Source organism: Hippocampus bargibanti, linkage group LG12 (assembly GCF_051943395.1).
Source record: "Hippocampus bargibanti isolate YZ-2025 linkage group LG12, ASM5194339v1, whole genome shotgun sequence".
NCBI classification, from domain to species: domain Eukaryota; kingdom Metazoa; phylum Chordata; class Actinopteri; order Syngnathiformes; family Syngnathidae; genus Hippocampus; species Hippocampus bargibanti.
The window spans coordinates 19,404,164-19,424,313 of record NC_142745.1 but is presented as its reverse complement, the minus strand read 5'-3'; the positions used below and the strand labels follow the sequence as shown (position 1 = coordinate 19,424,313).

Sequence of the window (20,150 nt, the reverse complement as noted above, 5' to 3'; positions counted from 1 at the left end):
GGCTTTTGTCATGCTTACTACCGCGAGTCATTACGGGACATTTGTGCAACTTGGGGAACCATTTTGAATCCAAGCAAGACCCCAGACTCAACCTGTGTGGATGCTCGGATAAGAAAAAAAATTTGGGTCGCATGTTTATGCAGTCAAAGGTACCAACCTTTGACTGCATAAACATGCGACATGCGAAACATATTGACCATAGTCCGTTCCAGAAAGCTGTTCGAAAACCGATTTTATTTGAAAACCAAAACATTTTCCATTGAAATCAATGCAATCATTATCTGCTTTTTTTGTAATCATGATCAAACAATACAAACACGCCTGCTCACAATGGAACGCTACACGAGGATTATGTGTCGTCACAATGAGACGCGACACGAGGAAGTGACATATAAGGAAGCGGAGGGGAGTCCAGTGGTGCATTCAGGTGTGCTCAGTTTCGCCGAAAACCTATTTTTGGTTGTGAACCGAGGCATAAAAAGGTTAGTTTTTGGTCAAAAACTGAATTGGTCAGGAACTGAGACGTTCGAAAGCCCAGGTTAGATTGTACAATAAAAAGTCATTTGGAGATTTGTTAAAAACGAAGAGTGGGAGGAAATGTAATATTTGCCCACAGCTCCCTCTTTTTCTGTCCAAACAAAAAATGCAAGTGATTTTCAATTGGTTATTAAAGGACAACCAGCACCATTTTTTTGTTTCCTAAATGACATGAGAAAAATGCTTTATAGCATCTAAAATACCCAAAACACGCCGGCTGATATTTTTAATCAAATGCAAAACACCAATAAAAATGACTGAAAGTGTCCCAAAACTGCCACAAAATGAGCTCGGAACTGGTCGGATTCAGAAAGTCCCGCCCCCTTGTTCGTGACGTCACGCCAGGATATTCCTTCACAAACTGCCTTGCTCCAGAATCAAAACAATGGCTTCAGAGAGTTCAGATTTGGAGAAGATGCTTTCTTGTTACTCATCCAGTTATGAATATGATTCAAATAGTTCTGAAGAGGAAAGCAGAAATGTTTGCAATCGATTAAAGAATTCCTTCCGTATCAATTCGAGCCGTCTGGACTCCAATGTAGCGCCCAGAATATGCACAAGGTGGCGCACAAGCTCCGTTGGAAATGGGCTGATTTGTCCACTGCGAATTTGTGTCAACTTACACCTTCTTTATGCGTGTTACCGCAATTGGCTGCAACACACAACGATTCACCACTGCGTTATTTATGTAGTTTTCCTTCTAATTCCACAATCAACACTGTGTTTTCAGATGAAAAAAAGTACCCAAAATGCATTGTGTGTCGCTTCCTCGGTCAGGGGCATTCCCTGCGTGACGTCACGTCAGGCATCGCCATCAACTCGAAAACAAGACTTCCTGAATATTCAGCGCAAGTCTTAAAAGGGAAAATATAGCTATATGCGGGTGAATACAGTAAAGTCTCGTTATCTCGATATTCTCGGGAGTCGGAAAAAATATCGATATAACCGGACTATCGATATACCCGATCTTGCGGCATGTAAATTTTCTCCTTGCGTTCATAGAAATAGTATCGTAATAAGCAGTACTATCGATATAACCGATATCGATATAACGAGACTTTACTGTATTTGTAAAATGTTCTCAGTAGAAGTCATTTGAAGTGATTTTACAAATTATGGATGCAACTTGTCCGGAGGTGTCGGTTGTCCTTTAAAGAAGCCAATAATTAGCGCCAAGGACAAAACGGGATGATCCCGCTTGTTCGTCGGAACGTTTAAAAAGTTGTGAGAAAAATTCCAGTAGTTTCACACCAGGCGTTCACCTTCTCCTCTCCAGGACGACTCGAGATGCTTTTCTTTTCCAGGCGCTGAATCATTTGAGAGCGGACCACACGCGTTGACATTTTGCCAAGGCCGTGCCGGTTGAAATTTATCCAAAACCGGACCGTCGAGTTCTTACCGTTTCAGGCCATGGGGCTAACTCGCACCCGCCCCAATCATCAAGTGATCGCACTTGGCATTGAAAAAGTCTTGTGGTTAATCGTCGCTAAATGTGGTAATTGTGGTTAATTATTTGGATGACTTTCCAGCCACTCTGATACGGATGGATGGGACTGTTCAGATGCCCAAGAGTTCCCGCCTGACCTGTTTTACCTGTCTGTACTTAGTGAGGGGTGGGGGTGGGGAGTCCAGAATTCCTTGGCGCTACCCTCTCTTATTAGCCGTCATCGCTCGGTTTCATGTTCTGCTGAGACATTTTTGCCGTGCCAGGCCACTTTTAAAATTAGCGGCCTTCTGGATTTGTTTGTCTTCATACAACGAAGCAAAGGTCAAATGCAATGGGGTAATTTGAAGACTCCACCCTAAACCGCTTTCATTTCGGGGGGGGGGTTTTGTCACATGAGTGATTTCCTAGTGGCAATGCGGCCTTGTGGTTTGAGCAATGATTAGTTTGCCTGTCGTCGTCATGCATTTGTGACCTTTTAGTGCTTACCCTCTGATGCAATGATTAGACTGATGGTGTCCAAACGCCAGCCTGGGGGCCCTTGGCGGGCCACCAGCCATTTTCAGCAGCCCCCGACTGGACTAAAAAAATAACATAACATAACATAACATAATAACAATAATAACAGGGATGAGAATTTTCTGCCGATCGGAGGATTTCCGACTTTTTCAGACCAAAATGACAAGATAAAACTAAATATGTATTCTCGCTTTTTCGCTGTTCATTCCCTGTTTCGGCTTGTGTTGGCGGAAAGCCCCATTTTCATTGGATGATACTAACACCCGGTTGGTGGAAAGCGGCATTTTGATCGGATGATTTTGATTTAGGTGCCGTTGATGTCAAAACAGGTAAACGCCCCCTTTGGAATAAGTAGATGTGTAAAAAAAATCAGCTTGAATGGACCCAAGGATTTGGCTTTGTGGAGAGAACAGGTTCTAATTTGATAGATTCTAATTTGCAATGAAACAATACCATCGATGAAACAGTTGAATGTCTGTGGCACTATCACAAGCCCCATGCTAACGTTAGCATCACTATACTTCTGTGAGAGGCAGCAGAAAGCAAGCATGCATGCTAATGAGCAGTGTGCAGGCTAGCTAGCAGTAACCTTGCGTATGTACCCGGCAAGTTTTATTCCGATGGTTTGGCTGGATTTTTACCAATCATGAGGAACAGAAAACCATTTATATTAATGGTGAGTATTATCACAAAGTTATTTTAAATAATTCATTCTGCCATTTTGTTGAAATCACATTTTTGTCCAGACTTTTTTCTTATTTGTCATTCTCATCCCTGTAATAATAATAATAATAATAGTATAGTATAGGGGTGTCCAAAGTCGGTCCTTGAGGGCCGCCGTCCTGCCTGTTTTCCAGCTCTCCCAGAAGCAACGCACCTGATTCAAATCATCAGGACCATTTTGATGCTGCTTCAGAGCTGGCTGATGAGCTGATCATTTGAATCAGGTGTGTTGCTCCTGGGAGAGCTGGAAAACAGGCGCTCGAGGACCGACTTTGGACACCCCTGGTATAGTAGTATATAATAGTTTTCTTTAGTTCTCATTTGAAGTCAAGAATAATGACTATTTTTGTGGTCTATATGGGACAGTTTGAAATTTTGGTTTGGACTTTTGCGAGCATCATGAAATTTCACAAGTTTGATTTGCTTTTGCAGTCCGAATAAAATGATGTGGCGTCCCATATTTGACCTCCTGAGCCTTGACTTTGACACCTGTGTAATCACGGATGTCACACATGGAGCAATCAAGCTGCGTTCTGCGCCAGGCTAACCTTTGAGCCTGGCGATGCAGCAGAAGTGGGAGGTGTGGAACAGGAGAGATAATGAATTTGAGTTGAACAGGTGCACCACTTTCTTTCTGTCATCTGAACCATGTGCACCCCCCCACTCCCCATCGCTCTTTTTGACTGTTCTGGATGCCTGAATGCAGAGAAGGGCTTGCGAAAGCTTTTGCACACCAGCGAGGTTTGTGCACATTGTTCCCCAACTCCCCCAAAAAACTTAAATATTTCAAACTAAAAAATTGCGTACTGTTTGTGTGAAATAGAAGAAGAAGTTCAATCTTAAAGGACATCCGACACCCCTGGACAAGTTGCGTCCATAATTTGTAAAATCCCTTCAAATGACTTATACTGAGCGCATTTTACAAAGATTTCACCGCATATTGCTATATTTTACGTTTTAAGACTTGCGCTGAATATTCATGAAGTCTTGTTTTCGAGTTGATGACGATGCCCTAGGTGACGTCGCGGAAGGAACGCCTGTGACACACAATGCATTTTGGGTACTTTTTTCATCTGAAAACACCGTGTTGATCGCGAAATTAGAAGGAAAACTACATAAATAACGCGAGGGTGAATCGTTGTGTGTTGCATCAAGACTACTATTTGATACTCACTGACACAAATTCCCAGCAGACAAATCAGCCCATTTCCAACAGAGCTTGTGCGCCATCTTGTGCATTTTCTGGGCGCTACATTGGAGTCCAGACGGCTCGAATTGATACGGAAGGAATTCTTTAATCGATTGCAAACATTTCTGCTTTCCTCTTCAGAACTATTTAAATTTTATTCATAACTGGATGAGTAAGACCAAGAGTGACATCACGAACAAGGTGGCGGGACTTTCTGAATCTGCCCAGTTCCAAGCTCATTTTGTGGCAGTTTTAGGAACCTTGAAGTCATTTTTATTGGTGTTCTGGATTTGACAAAAAATATCGGCTTGCGTGTTTTGGGTATTTTAGATGCTATAAAACGTTTTTCTGATGTCAGTTAAAAAAAATGGTGTCTGTTGTCCTTTAAGTTAACTGCTTTCAAGCGAGTGTGTTTGTCCAGTCCCGTTTTCAGTGTTGCCGGGAAACGTGCCAGTTCCATTTTGGCACGGATGTGGAACAATGGGGCAGATTCCATGAGTCGTATGCTGCCGTTTCCCTTCTGCGGGAGGGGGGGGGGGGTGGTGGTATGAATAGACGCGCTCATATTATTTTGGGAGCTGACTATCGCTTGTGGAGGATCGCTTTATTTCTCCGTGGCCCGTTTTGATTTTGAAAGAACGAGGCGGTTGGGAACGGGCGCTTTTCCGAGCGTCTCTATGCGGTTGTGTTTTTTGTAACCATGAACGCGAATTGTGCAGTTGAAGACGTCTTGAAAATCTATTAGCTGGCTATCTTGTTATTTAGCTGGCTATCTCTGTATCTATTAGCTATATAGCTAGCTAGCTATTAGCTATCTATTTGCTATCATATTAGCTATCTATTTGCTATGATATTAGCTATCTATTCTCTAGGTATTAGCTATCTATTCACTATCGATGAAAAGGTTTCTTTTATATATATATATATATATATATATATATATATATATATATATATATATATATATATATATATATATATATATATATATATATATATATAGGGCCTAAACTACCAGTAAGACTTTAGTTTGCTGACGAAGTTAAGAAGCGAAATGTCCGACACCTTCAAAGAAGAACAGATGACGGCTGAAGAGACCTTTTCATCGATAGTGAATAGATATCTATTTGCTAGCGAATAGATAGCTAATACCTAGAGAATAGATAGCTAATATCATAGCGAATAGATAGCTAATAGCTAGCTAGCTATATAGCTCATAGATACAGAGATAGCCAGCTAAATAACAAGATAGCCAGCTAATAGATTTTCAAGACGTCTTCAACTGCACAATTCGCGTTCATGGTTATTAACGTATATATATATATATATATATATATATATATATATATATATATGCAAGGAGAAAATTTACATGCCGCAGGATCGGATATATCGATAGTCTGGTTATATCGATATTTTTTCCGTCTCCCGAAAAAAAAAAAAATATATATATATATATACGATCCAAATTGAACCTCACTTCACAAAACGGGTTTAATGAGGGATTTAGTTGTTTTATGAAAATCGCTTCTTTTACTCCACTTTGGTGGGGTAAGGTTCAATTTGGATCGTTCATACAATAGCCTGCTTAGGCAACACAGGATTAGTAATACTGATGAGGTGATACCGGTCGAAGTGGGGTAATCAGGCCAGTGGTTAGTCGGAACGATAGGAACTATCAGTGGAGCTGCAGGGAGTAGTCCTCTGGTCCCCCCAACCTGAGAGCAGGGACCTATCATAGCAGAGTCCGGCACCGCCATGTCTGGACAGTGGGGATATATATATATGGGGCCTAAACTACCAGTAAGACTTTAGTTTGCTGACGAAGTTTCTTGGATAAGAAGCGAAACGTCCGAGACCTTCAATGGAGTACAGATGACGGCTGAAGAAATCGATGGACCACTCCTGTATGACTGAGAGCTTACACAGACGTATCTATTCGCTAGGTATTCACTAATTTGCTATCTATTTGAGTTACTTTTGGGTTGAGTGAACTCTGGCGCGTGTGGCTGCTGCTGCTCACTCACAGAAAAAAACTTATCCTGTTACTGTAAAGTGAACTTGAGAGTTTTGAAAGGCGCTTAGAAATGAAATGTATTATTATTGTGTTTTAAGTTGTGAAAAAGCGGCCCGATAGTCGAGTGGTTAGCACACCGGCTTCACAGTGCAGAGGTCGCCGGTTTGCGTCCCGGTCCAGCCTCCCTGTGTGGAGTTTGCACATTCTTCCCGGACCTGCGTGGGTTTTCTCCGGGTCCTCCGGTTTCCTCCCACACTTCAAAAACTTGCATGGCAGGCAGATTGACCACTCCAAATTGTCCCTAGGTGTGAGTGTGAGAGTGACTGTTGTACGTCTTTGTGGGCCCTGCGATTGGCTGGCAACCAATTCAGGGTGTCCCCCGCCTCGTGCCGAAGACAGCTGAGATCCAGCAACCCCCGCGACCCTAATGAGGAATAAGCGGTACGGAAAATGGATGGATGGAAGTTGTGAAAAATGGGGCAGGCATCTTTATGGCTGGACAGGCAACTTTTCAGAGTTGTCTGCCCTGGTGTCCACTAACTTTTTCTCATGGGTTTCAGACACTGATAACAGTTATGAGTTTTTCCTTCAAATTTGAAAACTAGTTATTCATTAATTTGTTGGGCGTTCTGTATGAAATGGGGCGGATGAAATATTAGTGCATTAGTGTTGTTGAATCAAGTTTTTATTAAAAAGCAGACGTGTTTGGCTGAGATCTTCGCAAATCGGACATTATTCTCGTCTAGCGTTACACTGTAAGTTGCCGTGTTTGTATTGTTCAATATCGATTAAAAAAAGCAGACATTTATTCCATTGATTATAATGGGAAACGGTTCGGTTTTCAAACAAATTGGTTTTGAAACAGGTTTCTGTCTTTCAGTCCTATAAGTGTGCTCGATGAGGTTTATTTTCTATCAAATGAAAAAACAAAATCCATCTGAGATTGGCTGAGGTGGTGCAAGCTGCATTCCAAACCATTTATGAACATTTTTGGGAGAAGGCTGGCCGAGGCGCTTCGGTGGGCTTTTGTTTTCAGCGGTTTTCTGCCTTTTCACTTTCAAATGATTAACTCAAGCCACTTAGCAAGTATAAATACACAAATGAATAATAATGAGTTTTGCTCTGCTCCCCCCTTTCAGGAATCCTTAATTTGAGCAGTTTGTCTGTGTAAGCTCTCAGTCGTAGGAAGGCCACGCACACTGACCAATACTGACTTTTTGAATCTAACCACCCTCTACAACACAAAGGGGAGTTATCAGGACCCTGAATCCTAGGGCTAAACTAATACCTACAAGAGTCGAAGGTAGAGAAAAGGAGTCAAAACATGTCAGGAGAGCACTCACAAACTGTGGTTACCCTCAGTGGTCTATTAACAAATGTCAAAAGAAAAGAATAGGGAATGAAACGCAAAATTCTGAAGATAATAAAAGGAGAGGAGTAGCAGTACTTTACATTGCAGGTGTTTCTGAAAAACTACAATGAGTCCTTTGGCAACACAAAATTCCTACTTGTTTCAAACCGATAAACACTTGAAATTAGTGCATGCAAAAGATAGGCTGCCAAATGAAAAACAAAGTAATGTAGTTTATTCAATACATTGTAAAAATGAAAATTGTAAAGAGCAATACATTGGGGAGACAAAACAAATTCTCAAAAAAAGACTATCAACATCGCAGGGATAATACTATTGGCCCTCAATCGGCAGTACATATGCACCTAAAAGCTAGTAACCACTCATTTTTTTGACGACAATGAGTTTAAAATGTTAGCGAAAGAAAATAGATGGTTTGAAAGGGGAGTAAAAGATGCGATTTTCATAAAACAGCAAAATCCTTCACTAAATTGCCATGGTGGGGTGAGGGGCAATTTGGATCGTTCCTACAACAGACTTCTTAGGCAACATAGGCTTAGTTATACCGATGAGGTGATACCAGAGCAAATGGGGCAATCAGGCCAGTCGTAGACCCTTTGTCAGGCATGACAATAGAAGTAATCAGTCAGGACAATAGAGGTAATCAGTGTAGCCTCAGGGAATATTCCTCTGCTCCCCCCAACCTGAGAGCAGGGACCTATCATAGCAGAGTCTGGCACCGCCACGTCTGGAAAGTAGGGATCTATATAAACTACCAGCAAAATATTTTGGTTCGCTGACGAAGCCTCTTGGATAAGAAGTGAAACGTCCGACACCTTCAAAGAAGTACAGATGACGGCTGAAGTTGTTTTTATAACCCAACTCCTGGATTTTCTCTTGATGTCGAATGCTCCCCTGGCTGACGTTTAAGGAATTTTTGGATCTGAATCGGAGCGTCTTCCTGCTTCTCGGGTTCTGTGAACAAAGCCCGGCAACTTCACCACGGGCTGAAAATGCTGTTTGTGAAAGCAACAAGCGAGCGAAGGAAACAGTCCTGTCAGGGATGTTGAATTTTCTGTCACTTTCTCGGTATCATTGCATCCAAGTGATTTGGAGATACGTGCAAGTCTCTTTTGTGGACATGGGAACAAACATCGATTCTTTTTTTTAAACCACACGTGGGCGGGACCCTGATGTAAAGTTCCGTCGGATTCCTCGCATGCAAACGGTTCTTTTGGAGGCTGTGTTAAGTGCACGGGGGGTTAGGGGGGGGGGGTTGCTTCCTGTGCCAAGCATTGCACATAAAATCAGGTTTTGAGATTGTTTACACAAGAATGCTTGAAATTTATTTTTTTCTTAATCCACATTTATAAAACTCCTTGTTTGGATGAGTTTATCTCCCCCTCCCTCCTTCAGTGTAGAAATTCGAGGACAGCGCGTTTTCTCAAATTCCAGAGTGAAAGAGCAGTTGGGAAAGACCCATGCATACTCGATGCGCATAAGGTCAGGACCCTTCTCTTGCTGCGGCGGATCGGGCCAGATGGCCTCCCAGCGGAGACACACGGACGCATAGTGTCGACACTACATAGTAGCGACACTGCTACTTCCTCTTCTCTGGTGGTCTGATCGTCGTTGCAGACCGAAATTTTGTTTCATGGCTTCACAAGGGTAAAGGGACTGTCAAGTAGCTCCGTCGTGCTTTCAAAGGAAAATAAAAGCATTGGCCACGAGACGGCTCTCTGATTGTCGGCATAGCAAAGTTCACCGAATGTTTGAGGTTGAAAAACGAAGAACAAAATCAAGTTCCATGTCATTACTTCCGCGGTAGCTCAGTGAGAACATTTCCACACGGTAGTTCTAAATGAAATTGTCACATGGGAGAAGGGCAATTGCTCCCGTAATGGATGGAATAATCGATAGGATAATCAATTCTCCAAAGATTTGTGAATGACAGCCCTACAGCTACTCCAGTCATGGGAACATCACTTTGTGTGTCCACAGTAATAATACATTACATTTTAAGCGCCTTTCAAAGCTCTTTACAGTCACAGACAAGCATAGATACTATAATAAATAAAATATTATCACAATGCAATAAATAAAATACGGTTATACATAGAAACAAGAGAGAGAGCTACACAGAAAATCCAATTTTAAATAGGTGGGTTTTAAGATGGGACTTGAAGGTGGGAAGAGAATCGATGTTACGAATGTTGGGAGGAAGTGAGTTCCAGAGTTTGGGGGCACAGCAGCTGAAAGCTCTGTCCCCCATCGTGCTGGGGGGGGCACACAGAGGTGGAGGGAGGAAGAGGATCTGAGGAAACGAGAGGCAATAGAAATTTGAAGAAGGTCAGATTGGTATGGGGGTGCAAGGTTATGGATAGCTTTAAATGTGTAAAGAAGAATTTTAAAGTTGATTCTATATTTGACCGGGAGCCAGTGGAGCTCTTGTAGGACGGACGGGGGTGATGTGGTGAAAGGATGAGGTTCTAGTGATGATCCGGGCTGAAGAATTCTGGATGAGTTGAAGTTTGAGGAGAATTTTCTGAGGGACACCAAAGAGAAGTGAATTGCAATAGTCAATCCGAGAGGTGACAAGACTATGAACGCGGATAGCAGTGGTGTCAGGAGTGAGAGACGGGCGAAGGCAATTGATATTGCGTAGGTAAGTACGCAGATCTGGTTACGTTGTTTATATGGGAGTGAAAGATAGTGGGGTGTCAAGGATGCAGTGACAGCAAAATTAGAGCAGATTTCGAGACAAGCAGATACATACTGTCCCTCGAGGTCGGTTGTAACGAGCTTCGACGGTATTTCCTTCAGACATCTGTCTTACTCGTGAGCTGATTGAATCTTTTTCAGCACAGGTGTCAAAGTCAAGGCCCGGGGGCCAAATCTGGCCCGCCACATAATTTTATTCGGCCCGCAAGAGCAAATCAAACTTGTTAAATTTCATGATGCTTGCTAAAGTATGAACCAAACTTTCAAATTGTCCTATGTAAACCACGATAACAACAGTGCCTAAAACAACGTCAGCCCGGACACCCGGGGCGTGCAACATTTACGTCGGGCGTACAACTTACAAAACGTTTCCGGCCAGGTGGCCGACAACTTTTTTGAAAAAAAATGATTTTTTGAAAAAAAAAAAGACTTTGAAATCAAAACATTATTCCGATTTTAAAATCTTTGTTTGGTTTGGGAATTTCAATGCGTTTGGCAATTTGCATACTCAGCCAATCAGAAACCTGCAGCCAATCAGAAACCTGCTTCGGACTTTCCCGAGCATTATAAGGTCGTGCATTTGCATATCATTTTTCAAAGTAGATGCACAGAACCTCAGCCCCAGAAGATTCAAAAGAAGCTAAAATTTTTGACGCTACAAAACGTGAACGTACATTATCCCGTGACTGTAAAGTGTCCTTGAGAGTTTTGAGAGGCGCTTAGAAATTAAATGTATTATTATTAAAAGCATAGTGGAAAGAAGGGTTGTAGCTGACGACGCTAGCATTGCATTGTGCAACATGACGAACAGTGTATGGACAAACGACAACTGGAGCTGCTGTGAAATGTAAATTTCTCCTCTGTGAGACTAATAAAGGCATATCCAATCCAATCCAATCATCACCAAGTGATATTTACCATAATTTAAGCAAGGGAGCTTTTGTGGTAGGTACATCCTTAATTAAAAAAATCCTTCATACTTTGCAACAATGGTTTTTTTTGTGATTAGTCGTCTTATTGTGTTTCAAGTTGCGAAAAATGGGGCAGGCAACTTTTGAGAGTTGTCTGCCCTGGTGTCCGCTAACTTTTTGTCCTGAGTTTCAGACACTGATAACAGTTATTATTTTTTACTTCAAATTTGAAAATTAGTTGTTCGTTTTTTAAATCAATATCTGGCACGTAAAGTTATGTTATGTTATGTTATGTTATGTCGGTCTCGCCAGTTCTCGTCGCTGTTTGAGTTGATAGTGTTTTGAAATTGAGTTGGATTTTTGTGTGTGGCTTATCTGTGCCCTTTGTACTCTTCTAGAAAGCGAGTTGGCCCCTTCCCTATGTTCACTCGGTTAACTGTTTTTTTTTTTTTTTTTTTTTTTTTTTCGTTGCCTCCATCTATTCTGCTGAGTCAGCCGCCCTTCCTCTGTGATTGTAGTCGAGCGCTGTGGTTTTTTTGCCTTCGTGGCATTGCCTGCGTTGGTCTTTGTGCCCTGCTGATGCGATCGATACCTGGCGGCTCACCGGCTGTGGCGTCCACCTGTCATCTTTTTTGCGAGTAACATACAACCGGCGTCACCGCGCTGTTGCCGTTTACCTTACAAGTAAAATGATTTGAAGCATGTGCATGTGGCGCTTGCATGTTTTTTATTTAATCTAGTGCATCCATCCTACATAGGTTTTTGAACCACAGCGCTCTGTAATGGTTTTGGGAAAGGAAAAAAAATAGGCACAGCAATAGCCCTTTGCCCCCGCCCCACCCCAAAAACCTGGACCATGGTTGTGGTTAGTTGTTGCTGAACAAGTTTTTACAAAAAACACATTTGTTTTTCCGTTGGCAAACTATTACATTGACATTTGCCCAAGAGCACCTACACTAATAATAATAATAATAATAATAATAATAATAATAATAATCATCATCATAATATATATATATTTTTTTTTTTTTTTTTTTTTTTTTTGGGGGGGGGGGTATTTTTTTGGGTTTATTATTGAGGTGTTTTTTGTTTTTGTTTCTTAATTGATGTTTTTTTGATTGGTTTTGAGGAAGGAAAAAAAATCTGTATAATCTGTAAATATTAGTAGTAGTCGTATTATTAGTATTATTAGTATTATTATTACTATTATTATTATTATTATTATTATTGTTAATAATAATAATAATAATAATTAGAAATTATATTAGTAATAACAATAATAAAAATAATACAAATAATAATATTTATTGTTTTTATTATTATTATTTTTATTATTATTGTTGTTGTTGTTATTATTGTTATTGTTATTATTACAGCCCATGAGATGATCAACCACACTACAATGTGGTTCGTGGCAAAAAAAAACTTCTGTGCTGTAAATCAACGATATTCCTTGACAAACGCCATTTTTTGTTGTTTTCTTTTTCTTTTATGGTGCTTGCTTGGAAGCAGCTCTGATTGGGTGGAGATTTTGGAGCCGCGCTCCGGCGAGCGCATGTACGTGAACTTGGCCACCGGTGAATGTGGCTGGAATCCTCCTGTGGGCTCTGCGGTTCGCCAGGCGGATGGCAACCAGTGGTGGGAGCTCTTTGACCCCCAAAGCGGCCGTTTCTACTACTACAACTCGGCGGGGCGCCGTACCGTCTGGCATCGGCCGCAAGGGGCAGATATCGTGCCCCTGTCCCAGCTGCAGGCCATGAAGCGCTGCGGCGAGGCCGAGCGAACGGCAGCGAGCGACGAGAGGCACCCGCAGGGCACCTCCGGGAGTCTCGGCGATGTGGGGACCCAGGGCCCACTTCCGCCGGAGCGAGGCGGAAATGGCCCGGAAATGGCTGCCAACGCAGAGCCGGCGGCGGATGTCAGATCGCCGGCCAACGGACATGGCGATGAGCTCGGAGAACCGCAGAGGTGAGCCCCCCCCACCAATACAGTGATACATCAGCTTATGAACTTAATTGGTTCCCAGAAAGTGCGTGTAAGGCAAAAAGTTCGTCTTCCAAACATTAATTTCCCATAGAAAACCATTAAAAATGACAATAATCCGTTTCAAGGTCCCCATAAAACATAATTTTCGCCTAAATAAGCCTTAAAACTACACAAAATATACCTTATTTTATGTATAATAAATGTACTATTGTATTGTAATTAAAGAAACAAACTACTGTGTAATAAAATCGTTTTATTTGCCTTTGTAATGGTCATTGATATAATAATAATAAATAATACATTACATTTTAAGCAGTTTACAGTCACAGACAAGCATAGGTACTATAATAAATAAAATACAATCTCAAATACAATGCAATGAATAAAAGACAATTATAAATAGAAGAGAGTGAGAGAGAGAGAGAGAGAGAGAGAGAGAGAGAGAGAGAGAGAGAGAGAGAGAGAGAGAGAGAGAGAGAGAGAGAGAGAGAGAGAGAGAGAGAGAGAGAGAGAGAGCTACACAGAAAATGCAATAGGTGGCTTTTGAGATGGGACTTGAAGGTGGGAAGAGAATCGATGTTACGAATGTTGGAAGGAAGTGAGTTTCAAAGTTTGGGGGCAGAGCAGCTGAAAGCTCTGTCACCCATCGTGCTGAGACGGGCAGGGAGGCACACAGAGGTGGAGGGAGGAAGAGGATCTGAGGGAACGAGAGGGAATATAAATTTGAAGAAGGTCAGATAGGTAGATATGTAGTTGTTGTACTAAATTCATCCTGTCTACTTGATAACTAATGTTAAGCAGATTCCTTACGCCTTCGTCAGAGTGTCCGACACTCTGACGAAGGCGGAAGTAGTCGCCGAAACATGTCAGGTATTTGAACACCTACAATACACTGTCTGTAAGTAAGGAATCTGCTTAACATTAGATATGTAGTTGCCACTTGATGATGTCCAAGTGAAGTTGCTGTGCTTTCTCTGCGATAATACCCTCACACACTGTCCCCTGTTAGCTGCTTTTCGTTGATCCAAATCAACAAAAGCTTTTCAACCTCTTCTGTTGCCTGAGACCGTTGCTTAGACAATACAGAAACACCCTTAGCCACACGTAGCAATGGTCGACTTAGCATCCTAGTACTGGGATGCTAAGTCACACAAACGCACACCTCGTTCGTGCTTCTTGATGATCTCCTTCTTCTGCTCAACCGTAATTTTGTTTTGTGTCCTCTTTGGCTTAACACTAGCCTGCGGTGGGGTCTTTTTTCGGTCCCATAATAGCAAAAGTACTCCACTCAATAATAATACATTTCATTTGTAAGCACCTTTCAAAACTCTCAAGAACACTTTACAGTCACAGGATAATTTTTCTGCGCTTCAATTCCAAGCCGCGACAGTTCCACATACGCTTCGGCGCTCTGCGCTGACGCTCCTTTCTTCTTTTCGCGGGATTCACAAGCCATGCATCCATCCAGCCGCAGACTTTCCAACAGCACCGGCCTTTCCGCTGAACAAAGCGGGGCTGTGAAGATGCTGCCCATTACAGGCGCAAAAAAGCACAATTCAATGTTCGTAAGGCGAAAGGTTCGTGAGCTAAAGCGTTCGTAAACCAAGGTATCACTGTAATGCCATGGTCGCCGGGTGGGATTTGCGCTTCGTCAGCGGCGGTTGCCAGGAGAGATGGCGAAGTGGCGCGGGTTGTCACAATATCTTTCCCAAATCACCATTTTGACATTGGACCACTCTCATTGGACCACTCTCTGGGTCATTCTCAAACTGTCTTTCCATTTTCCCCCTCGCTTATCGAGCGCTTCCACATTTCCGCATTTTCTTTTCCACTGCCAAATTCGCCCCCCTGCCCCTCCGCTGACGCAAAAAGGCCCCAAAGAGGAGATCCCGTCGTACGCTTGGCCTTGAGGCCTGGTCCGAACCGCTGATCTCCACCCTTTAGATTCCACGCATGCCGTGTCTGTTTGGTCTAGCAAACGGCCACCGCGACTCTGTGTCTTTCTGTGTGCTGACCCTGAGCCGCCTCTGCCATTAGATTTTTTTTTTCGACAACAAATCCCGGCAAAGACTGTTTGGCCTCCTAAGTATGCGCTTGTGTGCAGTTCCACGAGAGCGTTGCCCGTGATTACTCACAACATTCCAGCCGCCTCCCAACAAGACACCTTGCGCCGTGGCGACTTTTCCTTTTTCAGACTCGGGGTCTCCGTGGCCCCATTTTTTCGGACTGTGTGAAGCGTTTGCTGAGTCACACCTTCAGAATGAAACGTTCTTAGTGATGACTTTGCTGCATCTTTTTGCGGTTACACACCACTGGATGCTTGGGCACCCCCGCCGGAAAAATCCAATGTTCCCAACATGGTGAATTCCGGGCCAAAGTCACGCACAGCCGCGAGACATCTTGGCTCGGGCGGAGGTGTGTCGCTTCAGCTGTTGTGCGACAGGTGTTTCTCGCAAGATGGTTGGAAAAGAAAAAAAAGCCTTTCAGAAATGCTTTACTCTGCTACCGATGAGAAGGTTTCTTCAGCCGTCATGTGTACTTCTTTGAAGCTGCCGGACGTTTCGCTTCTTATCCAAGAGGCTTCGTCAGCAAACTAAAATCTTTTGCTGGTAGTTTTGGCCCTATATATATATATCCCTACTGTCCAGACGTGGCGGTGACAGACTCTGCTATGATTGGTCCCTGCTCTCAGGTATCCAAAAGATAGGCTGCCAAATGAAAAACAAAGTAATGTAGTTTATTCAATACATTGTAAAAATGAAAATTGTAAAAATCAATACATTGGGGAAACTAAACAAATTCTCAAAAAAAAGACTATCAACATCGCAGGGATAATACTAGTGGGCCTCAATCGGCAGCACATATGCACCTAAAAGCTAGCAATCACTCATTTGACGACAATGAGGTTAAAATCTTAGCGAAAGAAAATAAATGGTTTTCGAGGGGAGTAAAATAAGTTATTTTCATAAAACAGCAAAAACCCTTCACTAAATCGCCATGGTGGGGTGAGGTTCAATTTGGATCGTTCCTACAACCGACTACTGACGCAACATAGGCTTAGTTATGCTGATGAGGTGATACCTGATCAAATGGGGCAATCAGGCCAGTCGTAGACACCATACTCAGGCAGGACAATAGAAGTAATCAGTGTAGCCGCAGGGAGTAGTCCTTTGCTCCCCCCAACCTGAGAGCAGGGACCAATCATAACAGAGTCTGACACCGCCACGTCTGGACAGTAGGGATATATATAGGGTCAAAACTACCAGCAACAAGATTTTAGTTAGCTGACGAAGCCTCTTGGATAAGAAGTGAAACGTCCGACACTTTGAAAGAAGTACAGATGACGGCTGAAAAAACCTTCTCATCGATGGACCCCTCCTGTACGACTGAGAGCTTACACAGACATTTTACTCTGCTACTACTCCCTTGTCCTAACCCAAACGCTTTTGTCTTGTCCACTTTCTTTGTGGGACAATGAGACTCTGGATCCTATTGACCAAAATTGTGAAGGAGTCGCATAGCTGATGCACATTGGTTGAAAATATTCAGGCTTTTTGTTCCGTACGGAAATCAGCTTTTGTCCAATTTGGGTACCATATTTTTCGGTGAACAAGGACTGTAAGGCGCACCCCCAATAAATGAATAAAGTTTTCCAAATACAGTGATACCTCGGTTTACGAACGCTCTAGCTAACAAACTTTTCGCCTTACAAACGTTAAATTTGTGAGAATATAATTTTGGCAAACACACGGAGCGCCACAATGAGTGATGTGTCGTTGGCGAACAAGCCGGTTCTTGGAGCTGGATCTCTGAAGTGAACTCCTAACAAGGAGCTAGAAATGGCAGCCTACTTTTTTTTGTCCTCTTTTCCCGGCCCCGTGTCTTCGGTTAAAGCCACACGTGATTAGTCAAGAACCATGGTAGAGGAGGGAGGGGACACTCGCAGCAGGACACACGCAACATTGGGGGGTATAGAGAAACACATAGATGTATATGAAAACAGGAAAGGCAGACGACAGAGAGTAAGAAAATGGATAGAAAACACAAGGGAATTTGGACTCGTTTCAACTTTATTGATAGTTCAAAGGCAGAGTGTAGACTGCAAGGTTAAAATTCCCATCAATCAGGCAATATCAACTTCCATGATTTACAACCCAGAGCTTCTTGGGACACTATGCAAAAGCTATCCATTCCATTAAGCCATCCACGAGCATCACAAAGGTAAATAAAACGAGTTTATTATACAGAACAGTTTATTTCTTTAATTACAATACCATGGCACATTTATTATATGTAAAATAAGTTATATTCTGTGTAGTTGTTATTGTTTTTAAGTTTTATTTGGTTGAAAATTATTTTTATGGGGACCTGAGAACGGGTTATTCTCATTTTAATGGTTTCCAATGGAAAATTAATGTTTGGAATACAAACTTTTTGCCTTATACACACTTTCTGGGAGCCAATTAAGTTCGTAAGCCAAGGTATCACTGTATCCCAATTGTTGTTATTGATTAAGATGATAGCCTGCGGTACGAATGAGTTTTTATATCCATTTAAGAGTTTTGTCGAGAAGATTCTCGACACGACTCCCCCCCCCCACCTTTGCGCCCTTGTCGTTGCCATCTCCATGACGATGGCGCAGCCGCACATTGTGTGAGACTCCCCACGCAGGCATAGGATCCGCTTTGAAAGAGCTCTGTGGAATGCTCGCCTCCTCCTCTCTCATTCCTTTGCTGAGCTCTCCCACGACTAATCCCCAGACCTTCTCAATAGCGCACAGCCCCGCTGTCCTCTCTTGTCTCTCGGGTTCCCGGCTGGGAGATTCGCATGGGGCCCGGCAGGAAGACACAAAGCTGATTTGTTTGCAAGTTGAGAGAGCGAAGTGCAACCTTGATAAGTCGCTCTGGTCTGGCAAACCGACGCCAAGGCGTCAGTGGCGTGTTAATAATAATAATCGATAGAATAATCAATTCTACAAAGATTTCTGAATGACAGCCCTACGTCTACTCCAATCATAGGCACAACACTTTGTGTGTGTGTGTGTGTGTCCACAGTAATAATAATACATTTCATTTTAAGCGCCTTTCAAAGCTCTCAAGGACACTTTACAGTCACAGACAAGCATAGGTACTATAATAAATAAAATACAATCACAAATAGAATACAATAAATAAAATACAGTTATAAATAGAAACACAAGAAAGAGCTACACAGAAAATATTTGGGTTTTGAGATGGGATTTGAAAGTGGGAAGAGAATCGATGTTACGAATGTTGGGAGGAAGTGAGTTCCAGAGTTTGGGGGCAGAGCAGCTGAAAGCCCTGTCCCCCATCGTGCTGAGACGGCCAGGGGGGCATACAAAGGTGGGGGGAGGAAGAGGATCTGAGGGAATAGAATTTTGAAGAAGGTCAGATAGGTAAGGGGGGTGGCAAGGTTTTGGATAGCTTTGAATGTATTAAGAAGAATTTTAAAGTTGATTCTATATTTGACCGGGAGCCAGTGGAGCTCTTGGAGGACGGGGGTGATGTGGTGAAAGGATGAGATTCTTTCTGGTGATGACCCGGGCTGATGAATTCTGGACTAGTTGAAGTTTGTGGAGGAGTTTCTGAGGGACACCAAGGAGAAGTGAGTTGCAATAGTTCATCCGGGAGGTGACAAGACTACGAACAAGGATAGCAATTGTGTGAGGAGTGAGAGACGGGCGAAGACGATTGATATTGCGTTGGTGGAAGTACGCGGACGGGATTAAGTTATTTATATGGGAGTGGAAAAATAGTGTGCTGTCAAGGATGACACCTAAGCTTTTGATCCAGAGGCGGGAACAATTCTGTCACGTTTATGTCGCCACCTGATGTGACCACGGTGCCGAAACCGAGCGCACTTCAAAGCGTGCAAACAGTGGCTCGTCAATGTCACGCCTGGGCCCTAACACGCTCCCTGAGGCACTGCGTTATCATGCGGTGTCACACGTACATGTGATAAACAAACAAACGGTGGCGGTTTGGAGCCAACTCCGTTAGATCTTTGAGTCTTCGCGCGCGTCGGCGTCCTGTTGTGCATTTGGCGGTCAACCGACTTGATTGCCGTTGGTGAGGTGCTAGGCGGCGTGGCCCCAGCTGTTGGTCCGCCTCATTTCCATTTGTGAGTTATTGGAAGGCTGCAGAAGCGCTCGGGCGCCTGAGAGGAGGTCCTTTTCAGGTGGCAGGGCTTTGTGGAAGTTTGCCGTTGCACTTTGGACCTCGAGGGAATTGTTTCAGCATTGTTCCAGAGGGGGAGGGGGCAATTTGGCTTATTCCCTCCTCCCCTTTGCGACCTCTTCCTGCCGTGACGACACCTCCTATGGCCCCCACTCTGATTCTTTCTTGGCGTTCTTGGTAAAAGGAGAAGCGTGAGACTCGAGCTGGCCGCGATTCTGTAACTGTAATTATTTAGCTTGCGCTAAACATGGAAGGCGGTGATCACCCTTCGGTCTCATTAATCGGGTCAGTGTTGAGCAAAGAGTATTAAGGTAAGTACGCATCTGTCCCTCTTCCTACCTTTACCAGGTTTCCAGTACATATGCTGTGCCACCTTTATTTCCGACATCTGACCGGCATTCTTGAAACGGAGGGAGCCACTTTCAACGGAACTGAGGAGATGCAAGCGTGTTGACCCTTAAATCCGAATTTTAGGGTCACGTCTGACAGGCCAAACAAGCGACCAGATTGGTGGCAGATTGCTCGGAGTTAGCCCAACCGTGCAACCAAAATGAG

At 43.1% G+C, this 20,150-nt stretch overlaps 1 protein-coding gene across 1 annotated transcript in view; it reads left to right on the top strand.

The window, feature by feature from the left end:
* arhgap46a (Rho GTPase activating protein 46a) overlaps positions 1–20,150 on the top strand; it is a 42,110-nt gene that overhangs the window by 5,703 nt on the left and 16,257 nt on the right. The window contains exon 2 of the mRNA XM_089009835.1: positions 12,925–13,380. Within this exon, the coding sequence (XP_088865961.1) occupies positions 12,925–13,380 (456 nt within the window). The remainder of the gene's footprint in view (positions 1–12,924; positions 13,381–20,150) is intronic.